General features: G+C 44.4%; 1 protein-coding gene across 8 annotated transcripts in view; it reads left to right on the forward strand.

The window, feature by feature from the left end:
• Positions 1-23,741, forward strand: part of kif13a (kinesin family member 13A) — a 79,119-nt gene that overhangs the window by 21,455 nt on the left and 33,923 nt on the right. For all 8 annotated transcript variants that reach the window (XR_004765648.1, XM_035421179.1, XM_035421183.1 and 5 more), the window contains exons 3-6: positions 8,917-8,929; positions 12,754-12,814; positions 16,158-16,250; positions 21,802-21,982. Coding sequence is in view for 7 of the 8 variants with exons in the window: in XM_035421179.1 (XP_035277070.1) it covers positions 8,917-8,929; positions 12,754-12,814; positions 16,158-16,250; positions 21,802-21,982 (348 nt within the window). In the remaining variant the exon portion in view is untranslated. The remainder of the gene's footprint in view (positions 1-8,916; positions 8,930-12,753; positions 12,815-16,157; positions 16,251-21,801; positions 21,983-23,741) is intronic.

Raw genomic sequence — 23,741 nt, forward strand, 5'->3', positions numbered from 1 at the left:
CACATATCACACTCTTATGAGAAGGGCTGTTCACATGAATATCCCCACTGACAGAAAACACTCCCGTTACAATATCCTTGCAGTCACAATTTTGATCTATTATACAGTTGGCTTGCTTGCTTGCTAAAACAAGAGAAAAAGGAAGTACTCCATTGTCTTAATGAATTTTCATGTCGCTACTTTGGGCTCCTCCCCTTTGACCCCAGGGCCTGTTTTTGTGGTGCTCTGCAGAGTGGACGGGGTGAAAAAGGCGTGGCTGGGCTGCGACTGCGGCTGGTGCTGGAGGGGAAAGCTATGCTAGCCGCCTGATTGATGGAGCCCTTTGTACTGGCGCTGTGCTTCAGTCTTTGTGTTGGCAGACCCCCCGACGGCCTCACACGCATCGCAAAGCCTGGACTCGTCTGCCAGTCACACACTCTGTTCCTGTGAATATTTTTTAATTCATAAAAAAACAACCTCATTAAAGCGAGCATGGGCAGGTGTGACGCACAGAAAAACGTTTTAATGGAAAACATGTGGGCAAAGATGCATTTTCATGATTCAGATGGATACATTAGAGCTTTTTCAAGATTTACCAGATTCATCTGAAGTGAAAATTGCAGAATTTTGCTCACCAGTACCAGATTCAAGTAAATACAGTTGTGCAGTCGTAACATTCAGATCCCGTTGGACAATAAACAGCATTAAGCTCTGTGACCCGGAGTTGTGGAAGTGCACCGAGGGGAACAGAGAGTTAACTGATGGTGAGCGATCCAAGTGTCATCCTGGCACCAGACAAGTCAAACAGGCCCATTGTTTATAACGGGAGGGCAGTCCTGTGCTGGGGCCCCAGCTTCTGCAGTGAGTAATCCAGCTCCGGGCTCCCCTGCCTGCCTTTAGAACGGAGCTCTGACTCATGGGGTTGGTAGTCGGTCTGACGTTTTTTTGTTTATCTGTTGCCAGGCAACAGCCACTGCTGGGATACAGCAAAGTTCTGGAATTATGATGACCCTCAAGTTTGAACAGCATGCCCCACCCTATCCGTTTCTCAGCTTTCTGTTTTTTTCCTCAGATCTCTCTCACTCTCTCCCATTCTCTCTCACTCACTCTCTTTTTCTTCTGCCCTGTTCTTTCTCTGTGGGAGCATGACTTTATGGTAAAAACATCAAATTTCGTTTTGGAAATGTTGTGTGTGTACCATGTAATAGATACCGAAATATTAGTATCTATTATAAAAGATTCAAGAATAATATAAGAAGGTTATATTAAAGATGCCTTATGTTTCATAATATTTTGAATGTAATAATGATTTGCGATGTACAGTATGTAATGTTTAGTCTCTCAGCTCACAGCTCTCACAGTGGTGTAGACATACGTACAGGACAGCAGTTCAGTACCAGAATCTGTATCACATGCCAGTGGAATGGAAATTGTACATTTAATCAGCCACTTAAACTGAGGGTTATTCAATAAGTTCACTGCGAGGGGGGGAATTTGCCAGGATGGGCAATCTTTGCAGGTATTTCTGTAGGATCACAGTTGTGCGTACCTAGCCAAGAATAGACTAATGTAATATTCTAATATCATCAATGGAAAAAGCTGCAGTCCTTATTGGCCGGGATATTTTGCTCATGGATTAATTTATTTGATCAGTTTATATATATATATATATATGTGTGTATATATATGTATTTATATATATATAAATACATATATATATATATATATATATATATATATATATATATACATATTATTTTTGCGTCTTTTTTGCAGTGGTGACCTGGGGAATCACAGCAGAGAGAATGGAAGGGGCTTTGTGGCCAGTCAGGTGTAGGGGGTTATAAGGAGGCCAGATGTCAGGGGCCCGTTTAGTGGGAGTTTGACCAGGACACCGGAGTTAGCATACCTGCTTCTCTGAAGTCTGCCATGAAGCCTTTAATGACCACAGCTGGTCAGGACCTCTGTTTAACGTCTCATCCAAAGGATGGCACATTCTACAGCACAGTGCTTTAACCTGCGCAGTGCTGTGGGATGCTGAGGGGCTCATGCTGACACAGACACAGGGTAAATGTGAGCACGGGCCCCCGGGTCTGCTGTTGAATCTTGACAGCGTCAGTGGCTGCTGTGTCAGGCAGTGAGCCCCACGGACAGTGAGCCCCGCGGACAGTGAGCCCCGCAGGCAGTGAGCCCCGCTGGCAGTGGAGACGCTGTCTGAGCAGCGGACACATGAAGTGCACACTGAAGCAGTCAGTGCACGTCTCCGCATGCTAGTGAGCGCTCTTCCCACCTGAAAGGACATTTCAGTAATGAAATGGGTCTACAGTTACACTTTTACAGACTAATGCAATACACAAATAAAATAATACATGCACATCTAAGTATCACCTGTTCGTAAAGGTAAATGGACTAAATATTTTAGCTTTGGAGTATGCTGCTGTAGCGGGAGAAAATAAATACCAAAGTGGCAACCTCTTTGCTCTGTCATTGACTGTTTTTCTTGTACTTGTGTGACTTTGCCTTCAGAGGAAGCCTGGTTGAGCAGCAGTGGGGAAGGGAACTGTGGAAAGGTCTGCAGATGTAATGGTGTAAAATATGGTGTCTCTTCTGTGTATTCAGGCCTGGCTGTTCCGGAAAAGGGCTAATGGGAGTGCTAAGCCCTTTGCTAGGCAGCATAATCCCTTTCGCTCGACCTGCGATGGTAGGGGTCAGGTAAAAGCCATTCAGTCCATTCCCACCCCTGTCATTTTTGAAATGGTATTTCCCTGTGCTGGCATTTCCGCAGTGCTGGGCACTGCAGCCGGTGTAACTCGGCTTGTGTGAGTGTAAGAAGAACAATTCATGCAACGTGATACCTAAATGAGAACAGGATTGTGTTAAAAGTGCTTTATATGGCAGCCCGTGGATAGTGGTGTCATTTTGGGAGTTGTGGAGTTGTGTAGAGATATTGGAGGAGTGATAGAGATAGATGAGAGAGGGGCTGGGAGAGGGGCTGGTGGTGGGGCTGGGTAGACAATGAGGGGTGAGTATATTTTTGGATGGTAATCAGCAGCATTGCATGCTGGGAGCTGGAGAGGATGGATGAAGGCTATATTGGCACCACTTAGACACTCTGTCCAGTGATCCCATCCAAGGGTCTTGTGTAGTGTAATTTCTTCCTGCTATGTGTGTTTGAGTGCTTGTTTGAGTTTATTTAAGTATAGAGACTGATTTCATTTGCCCAGAGTGCCCCTACTCTACTAAGTGTGTGAGCAAAAGTTATAGCCTAAATCATTTTATAGCATAAAAGTTGAGAGAGCCTGACAGTGAAATATCAACAGTTTGAAATCATATTACCTGTGGCCATTGTGCATGTACGATGCAGATAAACATAGCTGAGACTACTTTTTCCCCAAAACACAGTCCTGTGATTTATCGTAAGAATGCCTTTTTGATACAGTAATCAGGGCCTGTCTGAAATTGCAGTCTGAGGAGTTGAATAAACCTGACTGAAGAGGCATATTCACTGAACTGAATATACAAATGGAGGAAAACAGGTTTCTTTTTATTATGACCGGACTGTCAGTCTGTTTGGGCTGCATGCAAACCTCCATCTCGTGTCCCTGCTCTTAAAGGCAGTGATCATTTCCAGACTGCCACATTCAGTGCAAAACTATATAGTACCAAAAAAAGGCCTGGCACTGCATCATGTTTCTTTTGTTTTCCAGTTGTAAGCAGTGCTGGGGTCTGTATTCACTTGAGATGAGGAAAACTATCAAGATCCAGCTTTCCGTTTCCCTCATTGTGCAGTGGCAGTAACAGGCTGCTATGTTTGGGACAGATGGTAGTTGTGTTTGCTGGTTTGGTTTCATGAGGTGTTTAACACCAGATGTGAAACCTCACTCTCCTCTTTGATTGGATCGATGCTGTGGAACGGTGCCCACTTCTCAAACCAGCTTTTTTTTTTTCTTCTTTTTTTTTCGATCAACATGATCTTTAAATGAGCACCAAATTTTTTTTATAAACGACCAAAGTTTTGGAGGCCAAGCTTTGAAATGGACTGTTTAAGGTGAAGCTGTTAAACATTTGGACTGTAGTAAAGGGACCAAATGAACAGCTGCTGCAGTGTTGCTGATAAGAAAATATTTGAGGTAAGGTGCAAGTCTGGGCAAAGTGCTATTGGCTTTGATGATAATTCCGTTTTTGGAATATAAAAGTAGCAATTACTATGTTGATGTAATTTATGTACAAAATCAAATGTTATAATAATGTCAAGCATTTAATTATGAATTAACGTAAAATGATTCAAATTTGCCTGCTTAGTAAATATCCTTTGACATTTCCTAGTGCTCAGCCCCTCAGTGTATTTAGTCATCCATCAGTCCAAATGTATTCCGCATAAGCATTTTCCTTTTGGCGTCTCCCCCAACATCAGATCCTATCAGTCACATGACCCCCTCCGGGTGTTTTGGGGCAGGAGGCTGTAACTCATTGGCCTTGTGCTCCTACCGCCTTTGGTCAGGTGTGCGTGAGGAGGGGAGGATTTTAGGTGTGACACCAGTGGAATGCACTGCTCTATAAACACACACAGACACACAGGGTGTCGTACAGACAGGCACGCAAACAAACGCCAGGAGCGTTGCTGTTGCTCCTGCCCTGGCGCAAAATGGTGGATTTGGGACAGGGAGGGGCAGGAAAGGAGGGGCGGCCTGCAGTGCCCCCCCCCCCCCCCCCCTTGGGGAGGCTGACGGCAGAATCAGCTGTTCTGTGGGACGCATGTGGTCATATCCACAATTCCACATATCACTACTCCGAAGAGAATAGGCTCTCCATCTAGCTGTATTGTTTAATTTTTTTTGGGGTCAAAGATTTTGTAATAAAAGTGACAAAGATTATTATTATAGGTTATGAGATATATCTACTATTCTCGCCGGACAGCTGCGCTGCTCAAGCATCCCGAGGCTGGTGCCTTTTCCCTTTGTCCTTTTTATTTGCGAATGTGAAGTGTTTGGGAATCTCTGCGTAGTAAGTGCCACCTAGGCAAAGTGAGGTTGTCCCTCTGGCTGCGCATGGAATTTTACTTGTATCTGGATTTCATGAGTGTGAACAGTGTATTACAGCCAGAGAAATTATACTGTAAATGGCAACAGAGGCTCCAGAAACTTCAGAATTGAAAGACACGCTAGTCATACAAGGCCATAAGAAAGATGGGTGTACAATATGATGAATTCCGTGGCAATGAACGCTATCAGTTTCAGCAGCACAGCTGTGACAGGGAATTCCCCGCACCCTCCCCCCCTCCCAAGAGTCTCTGCACCCTCCCTTTGAAACAAAGACACCCTCAAGCTTTTTGGACACTGGTCAGCTGCAAGTAGGTCAAAGTTTTGAAAATATTTTCTCTATGGTGTAGCCTGCGCCCACACAAATGCCTGCGTAACCTGACTGAGGCCTGTTCTCTAAATATGTCTGTGTGGAATGTAATCTGATACAGTACATAGGCATATTCCATCCAGTGCTCTTGTCTCTTTGGCTCATGCTGGTGCCCTCGCCAGTACTACAGAACCAGGAGCTTGCAGGTTTAAATTCCAGCCTGGCGTCGCGCCTGTGCTTCTCAGCAAGGCTCTTAGCTGCATGGCTTCAGTAAATATACAGCTCTACGGGAGATGTGTAAGCTCTGTAGGTCAACCTGTATAATGGCGTCAGCTAAGCAAACAAGTGCATTCATGGAGAAAGTACACTTTTCAATTTGAGGAAAAATGTGTGTCCAGTGAGCCTTCAGGATGATCTGATGCTGGAAGGGACGCTCCTGAACCCCTGAGGTGTGTGTGCATGGCTGTCCCCCTGGCCTGGAGCACGCAGGCCTGTGTGTTCTTTGTCTGAAACAGAATCTTTATGACCCTTGTGCTGTCCTGTCTTTAATGCTGCTGACTGAGGAGCAAATGTAACTGATCTACAGATGGGAGTGGGGGGCGGTGCGTCCCCCTGACCTCCAGACAGGGCACTGCTGGTACCTGGAGGGTCTGAAAGCTCCGCCCCTTTCCCCCCTCCCCCCTTTTCTGTACTTTCAATTGTCAATTCAGTTTTATTTGTATAGTTCTTTTTACAGAGAACTGTCACAAAGACACTTTACAGAGGAGCAAGGCAAGAGACAGAGCAAAAAGAGCAAACAGAGCAAACACCAGAACCCCCAAATAGCAAATACATAAGGTAAAAAGCTCCCAGTGGGGAGAAAGCCCTCGCAGAGCTGTGCGCTGTGGACTGAATGAACTGCAGGAAGGGGGGATTGAGGGGGCCGTAGTCCCTGTGTCACATCCGATTAACCACCCGCCACTTTGCTCATTAGTGGCCCACATTCCGTCACCGCAAGCAAAGATCACACCGTGTGGTCGCCACCCCCCGCTAGCTATCTGTCTCTCTCTCTCTCTCTGTCTTTCCATTCTCTCTCTCTCTTTCTCTGTCCCTTTCTCCCTCTCTTCTCTTTCACTCTGGTGGCTCTTCTCACTCGTCCCCCGTGTCTCCCTCACTCCTTTTGCCTCCTGTCTCTTGTGCCTCTCTCTCTCTCTGTTTTTCTCTCCTTCACTTTCTTCCTGTCCCCCACTCTTTTTAGGTCTTGCTCTTTCTCTCCTGCCCCCCACCCCAAAACCCCTTTTGCTTGCTCTAATGAGCAGTGACAGGGATGAGGGTCTTTGTCTTGTACTCCGAGGGATAGCTTTAGTCTCTCCATATAGTTGTAGTGTCATGAATAGTTCAAGGACGTGATTTATGTGGTTTATTTTCTTCCAAAGGGTTTTTTTTAGCACAGAGCTGTCTGATTCATGTAGCCTACATGTAGATGATTTGCTATGTATTCTAAAACAAGCCGTTTGCCCCTAGCTGACTAAGTGCCACACATCTGGATGCATGGTAAAGTTACAGAAAATGTGGATCTAAGGAAGCTATATCAGCGAAGGCCTATTAGCTATCATAGGATGCAGATGAGGAGTTGTTGATAATAGCCCAGTTCTTAAAACAGTATTTGCTGGGCAGCTTTCATCGTAATGACCACAGTAACAGAAAGGCTGTTTGTGTAATTCTGGAAGCAGAACCCTTGGGGGCTGTATTTAGTGTGGGCTCATAGAGCTGCTGTTAGAGACTGTGTGTGTGGGGTGATGGTGGCTCAGGTGTCCCCTGCTCTCCGCTCTCTCTCTCTTGGGTCCAAGGCTTTGCTTTTTGACCGGAACCACTTCACTGTCTGACTGCTGCTCTCACAAATTAAAAGTGATGCTTCAATTAGCCACTGATACTTGGGGTGTTGCTTCTAAAATTTTAAAAGTTATTAAAAATGCTAAATGTTTTGGAAAATGATGAAATGCTTAACTTAATTTTTAAGCGCAAATGTTTTTAAAATAAATTGTAGCCATTTCCTTTAACAGTGTCCTATTGTCACTGAGACTGTCGTACACTCTTGTTTTGAAGTATTAGTGTTGATCTTGGGAGTATTCTACGAAGGAAGCCTAACATACCCAGGGTTTCTTTGCATTAGCTGGCTTGACAAACCCTAACAACATCAATCGGGTTTAACCGGTATCACAAAGGTGGTTATCAGTTTGCTGCGTGAACACAGGTTTTATTAATCAAGTTCTGTGCGCGTTCCCATAAAAGGGGCGGTGTCGGCAACAATTAGCCTATAGCGGAACAGCATGGACCATAGCGAATTTCTCTCCTGAGGAAAAAACATGGGGTCAGATGTAATGGACGAACGCAGTTCATACAGTCCTCTCCTGTCCATTCCGTTGGTTCTTCCGGCCTGCTTACAGTGCGCACGTGTCTGCGTGCACGTGTGTGTGTGTGTGTGTGCGCAGGATGCTGACTCACTGTAGGGCGGGGCCTGAAGGTGAGAGACAGGTGGGAAAGGAGATTAGCTCACAGCCCTGATGTGGGATGTCCAGGTGTGTGTCTGCTTGGATGACTAGGAGAGCCCAGGGGGATAGTGCTTTTGGTGCTTGTGTAGTGGTTGTAAGGTCACACTTTGCAGTTAAAGTAAAGGGGTAATTATATGCTAAATATGGAATGTACAGGAGTAATAATTCATGCACACACTTCTTAAATTACACTGAAATCTAAGCAGTATTTAAGCTGTCACGTGAAGTGTTTCTGCTCTAGATATCAGGGCGGCCCATCGATTTGTGAAACATATTTGAAAATATATTTTTGACTTCAGATTTATATTTTATTTTAGGGATTCAATCTACCATATAATAAGTCTTGGATGTATCTCACAAAATACAAATTTCACAAAATAATTCTTGTGGATCGTTCTTGTGGAACTAAAAATAGGCTTAAATATTCAGCTGTAGGCTAATTCCAGTGCCATTTTGGTTCCATTTAAAGGGTCACAACCACAGTACTACATAAATAATTATTTGACTAGCAGTTGGGTATTATTAAAAATGTTATTAAATGTTCAGAGATCATGATTGCTTTTCAAGTTACATTGATTTTGAATTGATGTGGAACTTCAAGGACCTACAAAATGTCTCAAAGGACCTAGAAATGCTGCACACTGAGTTTGTTACTTGGCAACTGTAGCTGTAACTGTATTTCCCTTCTCACACCCCATTTCCCTCCAGTCATGTGACTGGTCACTGTCCACAACACTAAGAAATCCTGTGAATCCAGTTACTACATTTATGCGAGATTAAATTCCTCAAAAGACACCCTCCTCATTGTCTTTTCTGTGTTAGCAAGATGCCCTAATTGCTATAGGCATATGGTGGTAAGTATGCTACAGCGGTAAAAATGTAAAAATATAATAAAATGCAATGCGTGTTGTGAAATTGAATTTTGAAATACTCCTGGATTTGAATTGTGGTTAACTTAATGCCACTGTCTCTCCCCCTCCCCCATCTCTCTTGTTTATGCTGGTGGATGCTTGGGATTTTGTATCATCTCCCCCTCTGGCTGCTTGCCCACATCCAGAAAACAGACCAAGGTGAGTGCTAAATCTTGCACATTCATTGTGTGTGTGTGTGTGGATGCGTGCGTGTGTGCATGTGTGTGTGTGTGCTGGGGCCTCTATCTGTGATAGCCCTGTTGAGATGAACATCTTGACACAATGTCTGGAAGGGGAGCGTGGTGCTAGGAGGTCAGAGGTAACCTCCCTGCCTGTAAATTTTCCCTTATGGGGGGGGGGGGGGTAGGCTGTGTAATTTTGGTATTTTTTAAAGCCTGGCTTCCCTTACTTTTGTGTGCTTTTTTTTTTCTTTTCATTTTTACACTTTTTGCCTTCAGCTTGTCTTGATCTGCTGGAAGTGTGGCAGAAATCTTCCATTTTGATCCTTCATAGACTGGGGCCAAAAATGAGCCCTTAAAACAGGTGAATCCATAGAATGAAGTGATTACATGATATCTGACAGCTTGTGAGGACATAAAAAATAAACACACTCAGAATTGCACGCAGTGGTCCTTTAAGGCATTTATGTACAGATATCTGAAGAATGCATTCGTAATAATAACCATAAGTTAAGTCCTTTATTCATTAGCAGAGGTTTTAAGATCTTATTGCGTAACCCATGGAGTAGGCTATGTGCAAATGGTTTATTTTCTGGTTCTGCAAATCCCAAACCATGTCTCATTCTTTCCATTATAAAGAGATTGCATATTTGCATAACCCATTAGCACATATTTAGGATATTTGAATGGAATTAGGGCCATAATTGTAATGCATAATGAGCTATATAGATATAGTTTAAAGGTTGGTAGATGTGGCATAAACAAACTGACAATTGCCATATAGAGACATAAAACCGCCAAAAAAAATTTTTTTTAAGGTAAAAAAATCACATAAATAGCGGAGGCCTGCATGAAACGTGCTGTCGCCAGCACTCTCTGTCTCATTGTAAGCAGCGGAATCTACTGTAGTTCATTTAGCCTGTTGCACGTGAACTTGAAATGCTGTAGCCTGTCATTCACAATCAAATTGTACCAATAAATGCGCGGACCATTTCTCATGGTTTTGCAGGGTTTTCTGCATTTATTTATTTATTTTCTGTGTGATTTCACCTATGGCCGGCGTGAAAGAACATTTTGGCGGCCCACCTAAGACATTTTGATGCAGGAAAAGCCCTGTGGTGTGTTCTAAGCTGCATTGTTGGGTGTTCTTTTTGCTAATCATTAAACACCACAATGTATTCTTTACAATTGCAAACAGTCTGAGAGTGCAAACATTGACTGATAGTTCTATTTGCCTGTCCTCTGCAAACATTGTGCAGTGCAGTGCTATTCCAGTGTACAGCCCTGGCAGAGTAGATGTGCTAGACAGTCAGAGCACTGTGGCATTGACACTGTCATGCACTGTAAAATTGTGCAGAAATTTTGTCTGTGGAAGTATTTTGGTCAGTAATAACTGATTATTTCCCCAGGCAAAAGTATTATTGCATCCTACAGAAAGTCTGCCTTATATTTGTATCTGGTTCTGAGAAGAGAGGATACCCTTAAATAATTATCTATTTCACAACGTTTGCTTCAACCTGTTCTTATTTAAATAACAAATGCTCCTATCTAGAGGGACTCAGTTTGTATTCTATGCATGTTACCCTATATTTACGGTTTGCTGAAATTTGGATTAAGCATTTTGTTTGAGGGCATTGCAGCAGTGCTTTACCTCAGATTTCAATTGGCAGCCTTCTATAAAGACGTGCTCTGTTTGGTTCCCTAACCTCCATGCCAAATTGCAATTTGTATGCACATTGTTTTTCTGTTTATGATGTCAGCTGCTGTTTCCTGCTACATGGGCCGGCCTGAACTTGAGCAGGACACTGCAGTAGATTCAGTGGAAGGGGAGGAGCCTCCCTGTAGTCTCTTGGGGGAATTCTGTTTGCTGCATTCCTGTTATGTTTGACGTACCTTCTGTTTTTATCTGCAAGGGCTAGGGAAGGCCTTTCTGTAGGTACTCCCCTGCTCCTGTCTCTCTCTACAGCGCTGGCCAGTAAAATATACTCATCAACTCAGATATACTCAATATTTTGAGTAAATAAAAGCTGGTGTAAGCAATTAAAAAAAATTAAAGAGTAGAATTGAATAGATTCCTTTGACTTAATCAAAGTTATTGGCCCAAATACTAGTCCATTTACTCCTTGATAATGCTAACCCTAACTGACATTTACACACATCATCATGAGAAATAAGTTGTAAGATTTGGGCTTAAATGATCAGAATATGAAATTATCTGATTATTAACATTCTGGAATGTGACTTCATTCCTGGGGTTTGATGATATCCCAGACTGAAATTTGCTGTCATTCCAGAGATGATTTAAAGGAAATATGATAGATTTGATAACAGTAGCATTTTGACACAGTGAAAAGCGGGTAATGCCTGCAGTGACTGCCTGAGGACCTGCTGTTTAAACTTTGAGAGAACTGTCCCTTTCAGTGCCGCTGACCCCAGTGAGAGCATGGTGTGTGATTAAGCATGTGCCCTGCTCTTGATTAAAGGGGATTAAAAAGGTTTCGGGTCAGGCATACGGGGCAGAAAATGGTTTTGGCAGCAGGATAATCCTCACTGCCAGCAAAAAGGGGCCTAATCTTTGTTCATGTGTGCGTGCCTGGTACTTGTGTACATTTTGACTGACTGATGAGGACCAGTTTTGTAAGTGGTCCATAAAGCCACTTCAGATCTGTAAATCAGGGGAGGTGGATTGCATTCCTCAGGGGCCAGTGGTAGTTATTTTTTAATGAGGCGGTTTACTCCATGTGATTTGACTTACTGACAGGAGAGCGGGGCTTCACCAACCCCTGGAGGACAGATCTACTGTACTTACACGTTTAGTTACCTGACTTGAAAGAACCAATCAAATGACCTGGCTCTCTTTATAAAAAATGTGCTGTAAGAAATGTAAGGGTCAAATCAGTGAGTTATCAACTCTATCCATTTAGAAATAATTTAAGGTTCATTCTCTGTATCTAATGCAGTTTTAGATTATGTAGTTAAGCTCCGCTTAACTACATAATCTACAGAGGGAGATAAATATGTAACTACAATTAGCGTAAGGATAAATGAATTTGTTGTATTTTTTGTGTAGTAGTTGAAGTAGTTTGAAATATTTAAGAATTCAAGACAGTACCATGTAAAAGACAATTTGCCAAATATAGGCTACAATACTGACTAAAAATATCTTCATCTTGGGAGAAATCTGGAGCTTTTAAAAGATAAGTGTATTTCATTAAGCTATACACTTATATAAGTTATAGCGCATATAAATCAAAATAATTGATATTAGTTTGAACAAAAGCCACAAGCATTTTTGGTTCATCTGCTGACGTTTTGATTATAAATAATTTCTAAAATAATTATTTTCTAAATGACCATATCCTCGTGATGTTTGTCTTCACTTGTTTTAAAGAGGGAAAGCTCTTCACTTGAGACCAGTCACTGGGAAAAGAACTGTTTCTTTATGAGTGACTGCTATATAGCCTCTATACTGTCTGATTTTCATTTAAGCACTTTTGAGTGGCAGTGTTTTGTAATGGTTATGGAGCTTGTATCCACACACAAAAAAAAGCAGGTTTCCTTTGAAGCACTGATGTTGTAACCTTGGGCAGAATAGCTGCGTTTCTTCGGTAGAAATGTCTGCGTGAATGGATAACATGTAAAGACAAAAAATATGTGTTAACCGAAGAAGTAATAACTAACTGCCAAGGTGTCCCTGTTTGTTCTTAGACAGGCTGACTCACCGCAACAGACTTTTCATGAGGTTGAAGGGCATTTCTGGACAGGCACTTATGTGGGCTCCTCTTTGTTCCTCTCTCCCCGCAGGTGTTTGCCTTCGACCACTGCTTCTGGTCCATGGATGAGTCCAACCACACAAAGTATGCCGGTGAGTCACAGACAGCTGCGTGTCCCGACAGCAGCCAGGCGAGAAATATAATCACGCCCAGTGTAAAGAGATACCGGGACTCGTGTCTGAGCTCACTGCTTTTGTCCGTTCCTCTGCCGCAGAAGAGCTGAGGAGGATCTGCATTTCGTCTGAGCAGGTTCACTTTAAAAGAAGAACACTGTTGTCTTTCAGCACTTCTTTTCATGTAGTATCCCTGTAAAGGCAACACTTTCCCTGACCACGTGGTTCACACCTGCTGTGGTCTATTTGACTAAGTCAATGAGGGAATGGAGGTCTGAGCTCTGGTTCACGATCTGTGGTGTAAGACAGAAAAAACTCACGCTGGCAAATCCCTCTCCCTGGCAGCTCACCATGTATTAGGACCCGCCTGCTGAATGCTGATCAGGCACAGGGAAAGAGAAAGGATAAAAATGGAAGCAGAGATGTAGACATCAGTCTCACAGGAAGCTGGGTTTTAGGACATTTACCTCAAACCACAGAGCTTATCAGTCAAACTGTACACATTAACACAGAGTTGAATTGCAGTATTACATTATCTTTTTTCTACAGGAGAAGCTTGTGTAAAATATGTTATGTGGGGCTGCTGGGTGGCTCATTCTTTTAAGGAAATGTTCTTGAGCATAGATGGGCCCCGTGGTCTGGTATGAAATCCAGAATGTTCGAGTGCCAACTTTGGCCAGCAGCCCTGCAGTGCAGAGCAAAAAGGAGGCTACTGTTGCCCAGGGATGGGAGTGTTTCAGGCATCCGAGATGACAGGGTCACACACTGGTGCTGGTCTTTTGGGCACTTGCAGTTTGCCTGTTGAGCTGCACATGAAGTGTATTCCTTTGACTTGTGCCTGTGTGAGGCCAGATTGCAGTGGCTGAAAGTGTGTGCTTTATAGAAGAGCACTGGCTTATCTGTGCTCTGCCAGATTTATAGAAGAGGTTGCTGCAAAGTGCGACTATAAAAATATGGTTGAGAATTCCAAACTGAGCAGCAAAAGGAGATAAGAGCATGAAAAACCTTGTTTCTTGAATGCCGGTTTAGGCATTGATCTACGTTGCCACAGTTCTCATTTTTTGATTTCATTTTTTGTGTTTTTCATAAAAATGAATTAATTTTAACTTCCAAACTGATATAGATGTTAAGTGATACATTTAAGATAAGCTACTGATATCCTTCCAGAGAAGAGCCCTTCAGATGTTCTCTGATGTTACACTGTGGAACACAAACGTTCCCCATCGGGAACGCCTGCATTGTCCTCACAGAATTCCCTTCAGTACGGAAGCCCTGCGTTCTCTGTGGAGAGCCGCCATCCCCAGCTGTGCAGGCGTTCAATAAGCTTTTCCCGTCGCTTTTCGCCCCAGTTGCCATGTGCTCATGTTTAATTGTTGCGTAAATGACAGAAAGGCAATCTGTTCTCCGTAGGCCCGTGTGAACAAAAGCCTGGGGTTCGTCTTTATTTAGCTCTTCTAGCAGCTGGCAGTTGAGCCACAGGCATGGCACTGTGGAACTGCAGAAATGACGTGCCTTTTCCACCTCGTTGTTTTCCTCCAGCGCGCTGGGCACAGTAGGACGTTGGCATGAGTGTACCATCTGCAGTTCTTGCTGGGGTTTTCACCATGGTTGGTTGGCCTTGTCATTTTTTTGCATTTCTTAGCAGTTTTCTGTTTTCTGCAATGGCAGAAAGTCAGTTACTTAGCGATGGATTTTCATTTGTTTCTACATTGAATGTGAAAAGTGTAAAAACAACAATATTATATCTTTACAAACTTCTGTTCAGTGAATATTGTATTACAGTATTATAGAAGGCGAAACTCAGAAAAAGACATTTAGTTGTACCACTTTGCTGAGGAGAATGCTGGCTTTCAAATGGTTTTTCATGTCAGTTTTTTCATGTTTTCATGTTAATATTCTGCAGGTACAGTATCCTAAATCAAGAGCCCCAGTGCCTGCACTCTGCCAAAATTCAGTGACAGACCAGCAGAATGGTTTTGTAATACATGGATTTGCCTGTTTAGTAGAAAATAATAGGTCGTTTACATTCTGAAACTTGTCCTCAGCTTTACAAACATTCATTGTTTTACAAAAAGCCTTTTTAAAAGCAAGGAGTGTGCGAGTTATAACACTGCCAGTGTCTGTACAGACATTTATAAACAGCCGGGTGGTATTTTTAAAAATTTAATGTGAAGCAATTGTCCTGATGTCCTGAATGTTGTCCTCTTTGTCTGTTAACCTTCATTGTGATTAATCAAATATGAGGCCTTGGACGTCCAGTTTGGATGATAAAGCTGCTTGCTGAGTCCCCTCGGACTGATGCGCATTTAGGCTGTTTGCACAGAGCGCTTTTACCCTGATGTTCACTGAAGGATCATTTTGCTCCTACGCTTCAGTGAATTGGAATCTGTGTCAATTCTTTAATCTCTGGATTAGGCCATCAAGTGATTATTTATCTATGGCTGGTCTGGCAGCACAGGCTGCTCTTAGCCCGGGCACTGTGATGAGTTTCTTCTCTGAACGCTGAGCCTGTCTGGGTCTGCTCCTGTGCTCCTTCAGGGTGATTAGGGTCTTTTTAGGCATGCGACGAACAACCGGTGTAGCAGACACAGCTCGAGAGTTTACAGCAGACTACCGAAGGTTCAGCCAGTGGGCTTGGCTTTCTAAACTTCACCTGTCTGGCCTGGTGAAGATGTCTCTCAGTAGCTGAATGATCCGCTACAACGTTCTTCCAATTTGCGTTTCAAAACCATGGCCAATATTTTGTTAATCCTGCCATTAAACAATCTTTTAAAATATCAATATGGGCAAAATCAGACCGTCACTGAAGGTACAAGCGAGTGCAGTGTGTATTTGTGTGTCCCTACCTGCAATTTGGTCCTGCAAAGGTTTCGTTGCTAGTCAGGTTCACTGTCTGTTATTCCACTCTGCACCCTCCATTGACTGCAGACTGACATTAGGAGGTGAAGCAGTATTAAAAGCGCTATCAGTTTGGTGTAGTCATATCAGGGATAACCCCCAAAATAAGTTAATTGCTCTTATATTTACATTACATTTATTTAGCAGACGCTTTTATCCAAAGCCACATACAAAAGTGCTTATCTTGGTCATTGGACAACTACAAAACACAGGTTCAATAAGGTTATATTTACTCTTATATATGAATGTACAGTCTGTAACAGCATAATGCATACATCTCAGTAAGCTGCCTTTAAAGAGCCAACGGCCTCCCATTTAGTACCGCGTTCTCCTGTATCAGATAGCTAGGCAGAAGGTTCAGTTGCCTTGTGTGAAGATGCACTTTTCTTCCTGTGTGTTAATGGCTGTAACTTAATTTTTCTAGGCCAGGAAGTAGTGTTCAAGTGCCTTGGAGTGGGGATCCTGGAGAATGCGTTTCAAGGATACAATGCCTGCATCTTCGCCTACGGACAGACGGGTAACTAAGGAAACCTGCTGTACTTCCACGTTCATATATCCATGTTCATTTTAGAGAAAATAACTTTTAGCAAACTGCAATGTGAAATAAATGTTGTAATACATTGGTTGGTATTACATGCACTTTGTTTTTAACCTAGTTCTGTTCGTTTTTGCCAAATTTGAATGAATCCATTAGATTTAAGGACATATTGTGTAGTGCACTCTATGTGCAGTATAGTGAAGTCTCCCTCCCTCAGTGCAGTGGTTGGGTGCTGTGCTCCAGGTCCTTATCCATGTTCACTTACAGAAAAGAGTTTGGGTGTCAGGTGTGGTTCGCTTCAGTCACAATCGAATGCATGTTAAATGGGTAAATATAAAAAATAAAATGCATGTGACACAGAGTTTAAGATGTGTTGAGGATTAAGCTCTTGATGAGTTACGGGGAAGCGGGAGATCCTGCTCGGAGGCTGTGACAGTGTGAGCTGGGTCCAAGCCCAGGCGGTCTTGGCAGCCGCATCTGTTCAGCTCATTCTGCATCCCTGCATCAAACTGCTTCCTGCAATTACAGGAACAGGAAGCTGCTGCCTTTCCAACCATTCTGGAGGATCAATCAGAACTACTTTGGAGTTACATGGGCCACGTTAGGTCTTAACATTTGCTCCTGAGTACAACCAAAGATAATGTATCAGAAACCAAGATGTCTAACTCAATGATTTACACTCAAAGGCTTTACCTTTAAAATGTTGAATGGAATTTCATAGCAGCCCCTATAGTGCCATAATTTAAGCTTCGAATGAGGGTCAGAAAGAAAGTGTGTAGTTTCCACAATAATAAGCGATGTATTATTTCGTACAGTACAAGGGCAGGGAGATGAAACTATAATCAGTAGTATGAGAATGAGTGTGCATCTGATTGTGTCGTCGCTTCTGCCGTCCCCCGCGATTCAGATAAGCGTATCATAACTTAATTTGTTTCTGCTGTTGCTAGTTAGCGAACATAGTTGTGTGTAATTTAGGTAGCCTAATCTTTTTAAAACTTGTCTCAACTGTTGCTAGTCAGCAAGCTTAGTTGGGCGTTAGCTGAGAATATCTGTAGTTGACTTGCTGTTGTTAGTTAGTTAAAGGCGTTAGTGAAACTGTGTGTGGGGATTGGTGTTTAACTGCCCCGTATTGTTGAGCTAATTTCGAGGAGCTTCACCTGGTGCTATTTAAGTGGTGTTCATCTGTGGTTCAACAGTGTGCATCTGATTGTGTCGTCGCTTCTGCCGTCCCCCGCGATTCAGATAAGCGTATCATAACTTAATTTGTTTCTGCTGTTGCTAGTTAGCGAACATAGTTGTGTGTAATTTAGGTAGCCTAATCTTTTTAAAACTTGTCTCAACTGTTGCTAGTCAGCAAGCTTAGTTGGGCGTTAGCTGAGAATATCTGTAGTTGACTTGCTGTTGTTAGTTAGTTAAAGGCGTTAGTGAAACTGTGTGTGGGGATTGGTGTTTAACTGCCCCGTATTGTTGAGCTAATTTCGAGGAGCTTCACCTGGTGCTATTTAAGTGGTGTTCATCTGTGGTTCAACAGTGTGCATCTGATTGTGTCGTCGCTTCTGCCGTCCCCCGCGATTCAGATAAGCGTATCATAACTTAATTTGTTTCTGCTGTTGCTAGTTAGCGAACATAGTTGTGTGTAATTTAGGTAGCCTAATCTTTTTAAAACTTGTCTCAACTGTTGCTAGTCAGCAAGCTTAGTTGGGCGTTAGCTGAGAATATCTGTAGTTGACTTGCTGTTGTTAGTTAGTTAAAGGCGTTAGTGAAACTGTGTGTGGGGATTGGTGTTTAACTGCCCCGTATTGTTGAGCTAATTTCGAGGAGCTTCACCTGGTGCTTATCTGCTCTAATGAAGCTAATGCAAACACGTAATTGTCACCCAGTATTTATAGTTTCAGCAGAGGCTGCCATAGGCAGCCTCGTCATCAGTTTATCATGTTTTTAAACCCCATTCCCTTGTGCGTGCTGCCTCGCCCCAAATGGTCTGTTCACCGCAGGCGTAATTTAACCAACTTGATCTACCCACCCTTATCCACACCTCAGGAATTCACTGTCACAGGTGGATTATGGAACTGCCAGTCAGCCGTCCAGAAAGCTGACTTCATTACTGCCTTTGCCAAGACGAAGTCTCTTGACTTCCTGGCTCTCACGGAAACCTGGATCACTCCCGATAACACCGCCACCCCAGCTGCACTGTCTGCGGGATACTCCTTCTCGCACACCCCCAGGGCCTCTGGCCGAGGCGGGGGTACCGGTCTACTCATTTCCTCGTCCTGGAAGTTCTGTGTCCTCCCCAGTCCTAACCCTACTTTCTCCTCCTTTGAATTTCACGCGATTACTGTTACTCATCCCTCTACATTTCACGTTATTGTTCTGTACCGCCCTCCAGGTCCACTCGGCTCATTTCTGGACGAGCTGGACACTCTCCTGAGCTCTCTCCCTGAGGATGGCACTCCTGCTATTCTACTGGGAGACTTCAACCTCCCACCAGAAACCTCCCAACTGTCCAGGGTTGCCTCACTCCTGCAGTCTTTCGCCCTATCCCTGTCCTCCTCCCCCCCCACACACAAGGCTGGTAACCAACTAGACCTTGTATTCACCAGAGGCTGCTCCATTCCCCAACTTGCAGTGACTCCCCTCCATGTCTCAGACCACTTCTTTCTTTCTTTCTCCCTCTCCTATTTACTCCCCCTCAATTCATCCAATAGCTCACCCACAGTAACTTTCAGGAGAAATCTCCCTACTCTGTCACAATCCTCCCTCGTCTCCACTGCTCTGTCCACACTTCCCCCTCCTGCGTCTTTCTCTAACCTGCCAGTTGACCTTGCCACCTCCACCCTCAACTCCTGCCTCTCTCAGTCCCTCGACTCACTTTGTCCTCTTGTCTCCAAACCAGCACGCTCCTCACCCCCCTGCCCATGGCTGACCGAGTCACTACGCTCCAGCAGAACATCACTGCGGGCTGCAGAGAGAAAGTGGAGAAAATCCCGATCCTCTGATGACCTGACTGCATACCATACCCTGCTGGCGACTTTTACATCTGCCCTCACGTCTGCAAAAGCCTCTTTTTTCCAATCCAAGATCAGCGCATGTGTCTCTAATCCACGTAAACTATTCTCCACCTTCTCTTCCCTCCTCATTCCTCCTCCACCCCCACCTCCCTCTTCCCTCTCCGCAGATGACTTTCTGGCCGCCTTTGAAGGAAAGGTGGCTACAATCCGGAACTCCTTCACCCATCCAGTGAGCCCCCCAACCCCCCAGGACAACCCCACAGCCACACTGACCTCCTTTGAAATGCTGGAGGACTCCGATGTATTACAACTGATCACCTCTCATCGCGCAACCACCTGTCCACTTGACCCCATCCCATCTAAAGTTCTCCAATCTATCTCCAGCGAGCTCCTTCCCTATCTGTCTTCCATTATTAATTCCTCTCTCTCCTCTGGTCATGTTCCCTCTGTTTTTAAGACGGCTCGTGTTACCCCACTACTCAAAAAACCCACCTTAGACCCCTCCGATGTAGCAAATTATCGACCCGTATCCCTTCTACCCTTTCTGTCCAAAACCCTCGAACGAGCAGTTCTTAAACAATTAACCTCTTTTCTCCATCAGAACAACCTGCTAGACCCTCTCCAGTCTGGCTTCCGATCTGGGCACTCAACAGAGACTGCACTCCTAGCTGTGACGGAGGCACTTGCCACTGCAAGAGCCTCACGCCTTTCCTCTGTCCTGATCCTTCTTGACCTGTCTGCAGCTTTTGACACGGTCAACCATAAAATACTCCTCTCCACCTTGGCTGGGATGGGAATTGCCGGGACTGCCCTGTCTTGGTTCGCTTCCTATCTTGCAGATAGGACCTACCAGGTCACCTGGAAGGGGTCTGCCTCTGCTTCTCATCCACTTGTTACGGGAGTGCCGCAGGGATCTGTACTGGGTCCTCTGCTGTTCTCCTTATACACCAGATCTCTTGGTTCAGTCATCAATTCACATGGTTTTTCCTATCATTGTTATGCAGATGACACACAACTCTTCTTTTCTTTCCCCCCCTCGGCCACACTGGTCAATGATAAGATCTCTTCCTGCCTGGCTGACATCTCCACCTGGATGGCCAGCCACCATCTGAAGCTCAACCTCAACAAAACTGAGCTGCTCTTCTTCCCGCACAAGACCTCCTTGCTTCGTGAACTCTCAATCACGGTTGATGGCACCACAGTGACTGCCTCTCACTCTGCCAAGAGCTTGGGGGTGGTCCTGGATGACCAACTGGACCTCAAGGAGCACATCAAGGCAACATCAAGGTCCTGCAGATTCCTCCTATACAACATCAGGAGGATTCGACCATACCTGACGACGCACTCCACCCAGCTGCTCGTCCAGGCTACGGTGACCTCTCGCCTTGATTACTGCAACTCTCTCCTTGCAAACCTGCCAGCTTGTGCCATACAGCCACTACAGATGATCCAGAATGCCGCTGCCCGGCTCATCTACAACCTCCCCAAATTCTCCCACGTCACTCCTCTGCTGCGATCACTTCACTGGCTACCGGTCGCTGCCAGGATCCGATTCAAAGCCCTGACCCTTGCCTACACTGCCGCCAACAGGACAGCCCCCATCTACTTGCAGGACATGACTCAATTCTATGTGCCTGCTCGACCACTCCGCTCTGCAGCAGCAGGGCGTCTTGTAACCCCTCCCACCCGCCCAAAGGGATCACAGAGCTTCTCCACCCTAGCTCCCCAGTGGTGGAACGAACTCCCCGTCCCTCTCCGAACCTCCCCCTCACTATCCATCTTCCGCCATGGCCTGAAGACTCATCTCTTCAGACTATACCTAGAATAACCACCACCATGCTGTGTATATATATTTAAAAAAAAAAAAAAAAAAAAAAAAATACCCTTTTTTCCTTGTCACTTGTTACATGTTGCCCCATCCCTGCACTTCTTGGTAAATTGTATTTGTCCTAATACTCTAGCTTAATCTTCTGCCTAGTTTGGCTTTGCAGATGTTAGACCAGGATAGTGTTCATTGTTCTCAGCTAGAAATAGCTGTACAAAATAAGTAATTGTACCTTACTGAACCCGTGTTCAGCAGTTGTCTACGATCATGAAAATGCACTTCTTGTACGTCGCTTTGGATAAAAGCGTCTGCCAAATGAATGTAATGTAATGTAATGTAATGTAATGAGAAAGTGTGGATTCATTAAGTCCCCTCTTGCTGTGAATCCAAGAAAATGCGTTCCTGGGCAAGGGCAAGCCTGTTTCTGTACAGTCCTCCAGTCTGCTCTCAAATGATATTTTCCCTCTGGATCCAGCATCTGTATACATGACTGCTTACTTATAATTCACAACCTTTCTGTAAAGAATGTTTTGCTGCAGTGCGGTAATGTTTTCATGATATATTTGCCTCAGATCCGTGGTTTAGAATGCTCTGAGCCTCTTCAGCATGCTTTACCTGTCAGGCCTAAATCACAGCTGTTGTGACTGGGGAAGAGGAGACCCGTTTGTCAAGCTAACGGGGAGCCGTTTGGTCGCAGGTTCTGGGAAGTCCTTCTCCATGATGGGGAACGTGGAGCAGCCAGGCCTCATCCCCCGGCTCTGCTGCTCCCTGTTTGAGAGGGTCTCCAAGGAGGGCAACGAGGCGCACTCCTTCAAGGTGGAGGTGTCCTACATGGAGATCTACAACGAGAAGGTCCGAGATCTGCTGGACCCCAAAGGGTGAGTCAGTACACACGCACACGCATAAACACACGCGCACACACACACACACACAAATGCATGTAAACGCACACACTCATATGCACACACACACACACGTGCACACTCACACACACACACACACACACTTACGAATGCATGAACATTCTTCTTTTGAAAATAACTAGTGCGTGAGTACTGGGGCATCCTTGTACTTGTAATTGACTGCACGTGCACGCACACACATGCACAGGCAGGTATGTGAGAAATAGCAGTCCCTCTGGCACGTTCTGATGTCTTCAGGTGACTTTTGTCTGTCCTTGGTCATACCACTGATCCCTTATGGTGAAAAATATTAAAATTTTCCAAGTATGTTAAACAGTAAAACAGTGCATACAATTTGATGGCTAGCCAGCTACGGTATGATGAAATTTTCCTAACCAGGGGAAAAACCTAATTAAATATAATTACCTGAATGTTTTATAACCTTAGCTTAAGGCCCTCTGGTGTGATGTTGGTGTTGGGGAACAAATTATACCTGGCAGATACTGTCACAATTGCACAGATGAGTGGGAAGAGGCCAGCGCTGTCCTGATAAATATCACATTCCTACCTGCCTGTTTTATATCTCCCTGGCAGAGGAGCTGCAGAGCAGGCCAGGCTAAAATGGCTGCAGCGAACATCTGTTTGTAACAGACGCACAGCATCACACAGTTCTGCGCACTCTTAACCGCAGTGAAGCGCATTCCTGTGCAGTGCAGATATCTGTCAGGGAAGCCATCGGCTCTTAGCCTTCCTGCAGTTTCTGAACGTGGCCGCGCACAGGCTGCGTTTTGGGCCTTCCTTCTTTTGGATCAGGCCCGTTGGCCCGCAGAGCACAGCCTGTATCCCCAGCAGTGCTGTCTCCCACGGTTACATCGGGGGGGGGGGGGGGGGGTTGATATAACGGGCCGTTGGGGGGTGGAGTGGTGCACTACAGTTGTGCCAGATCCAGAGTCTGGGCAGAGCGGTTGAAGCCTAAGCGATTGATCCACAGCTTTTTATAGACGTCTGGGGATCTGCCAAATTAGGATCGGGTTCACTGAGCCCCTCTGCTCCATCTAGTGAAACATTACGGTTTCAAAACTGGGTGGCTTTTCCCCTCAAACTCATAACTAATTTACATGCATCTCCAGTATGTGATGCAATCCGCTGACTGAAGTGTACAGCATCTGTTTTTTAAATGCATTCATGTATAATTTCCAGCCACAAAAACCAAAGTCATTTTTATGTTAGAATTTTTGTTACTTTCTGTCACTGTCTGAGTCAAAGTTCCCTATTGCTGCCAGGACCAGAGCTTTCTACTGGATGAATGGCACTGTAGTTATATGGGCTTTATTCGACAGATGGGTTAATGCTCTAATTATAGAGCGACCAACTTAATATCTCAATAGCTCCACAGCCATTTTTGGGCATAATACCGGCTGGGATATTTGTCTGCTGTTTATAGCACCACATGGGAAGGGCTTTGAAAACTGCATGCTTCTGCTTGTCCATGTTTGTCTGCTTTTGCACTCAAAAAAAGTGATTGTAGCAAAATGTAAAATTGTGCATTTGTGCTAAATTAAAAATAGCTGTCATAGTGTGGTGCTTACCAAAATACACAGTAATCAGGGACTGGAAAAATGTATGGTAATGCTTTCCAAAATACAAAACACTTTATAAACATTACTGTTAAAAATCAAATACCAGGTGTCTATTTGAATATCGATTGCAAATGATCTGTTTGATTTTTGAAAAC

This window comes from Anguilla anguilla, chromosome 1 (genome assembly GCF_013347855.1).
Source record: "Anguilla anguilla isolate fAngAng1 chromosome 1, fAngAng1.pri, whole genome shotgun sequence".
NCBI classification, from domain to species: Eukaryota; Metazoa; Chordata; class Actinopteri; order Anguilliformes; family Anguillidae; genus Anguilla; species Anguilla anguilla.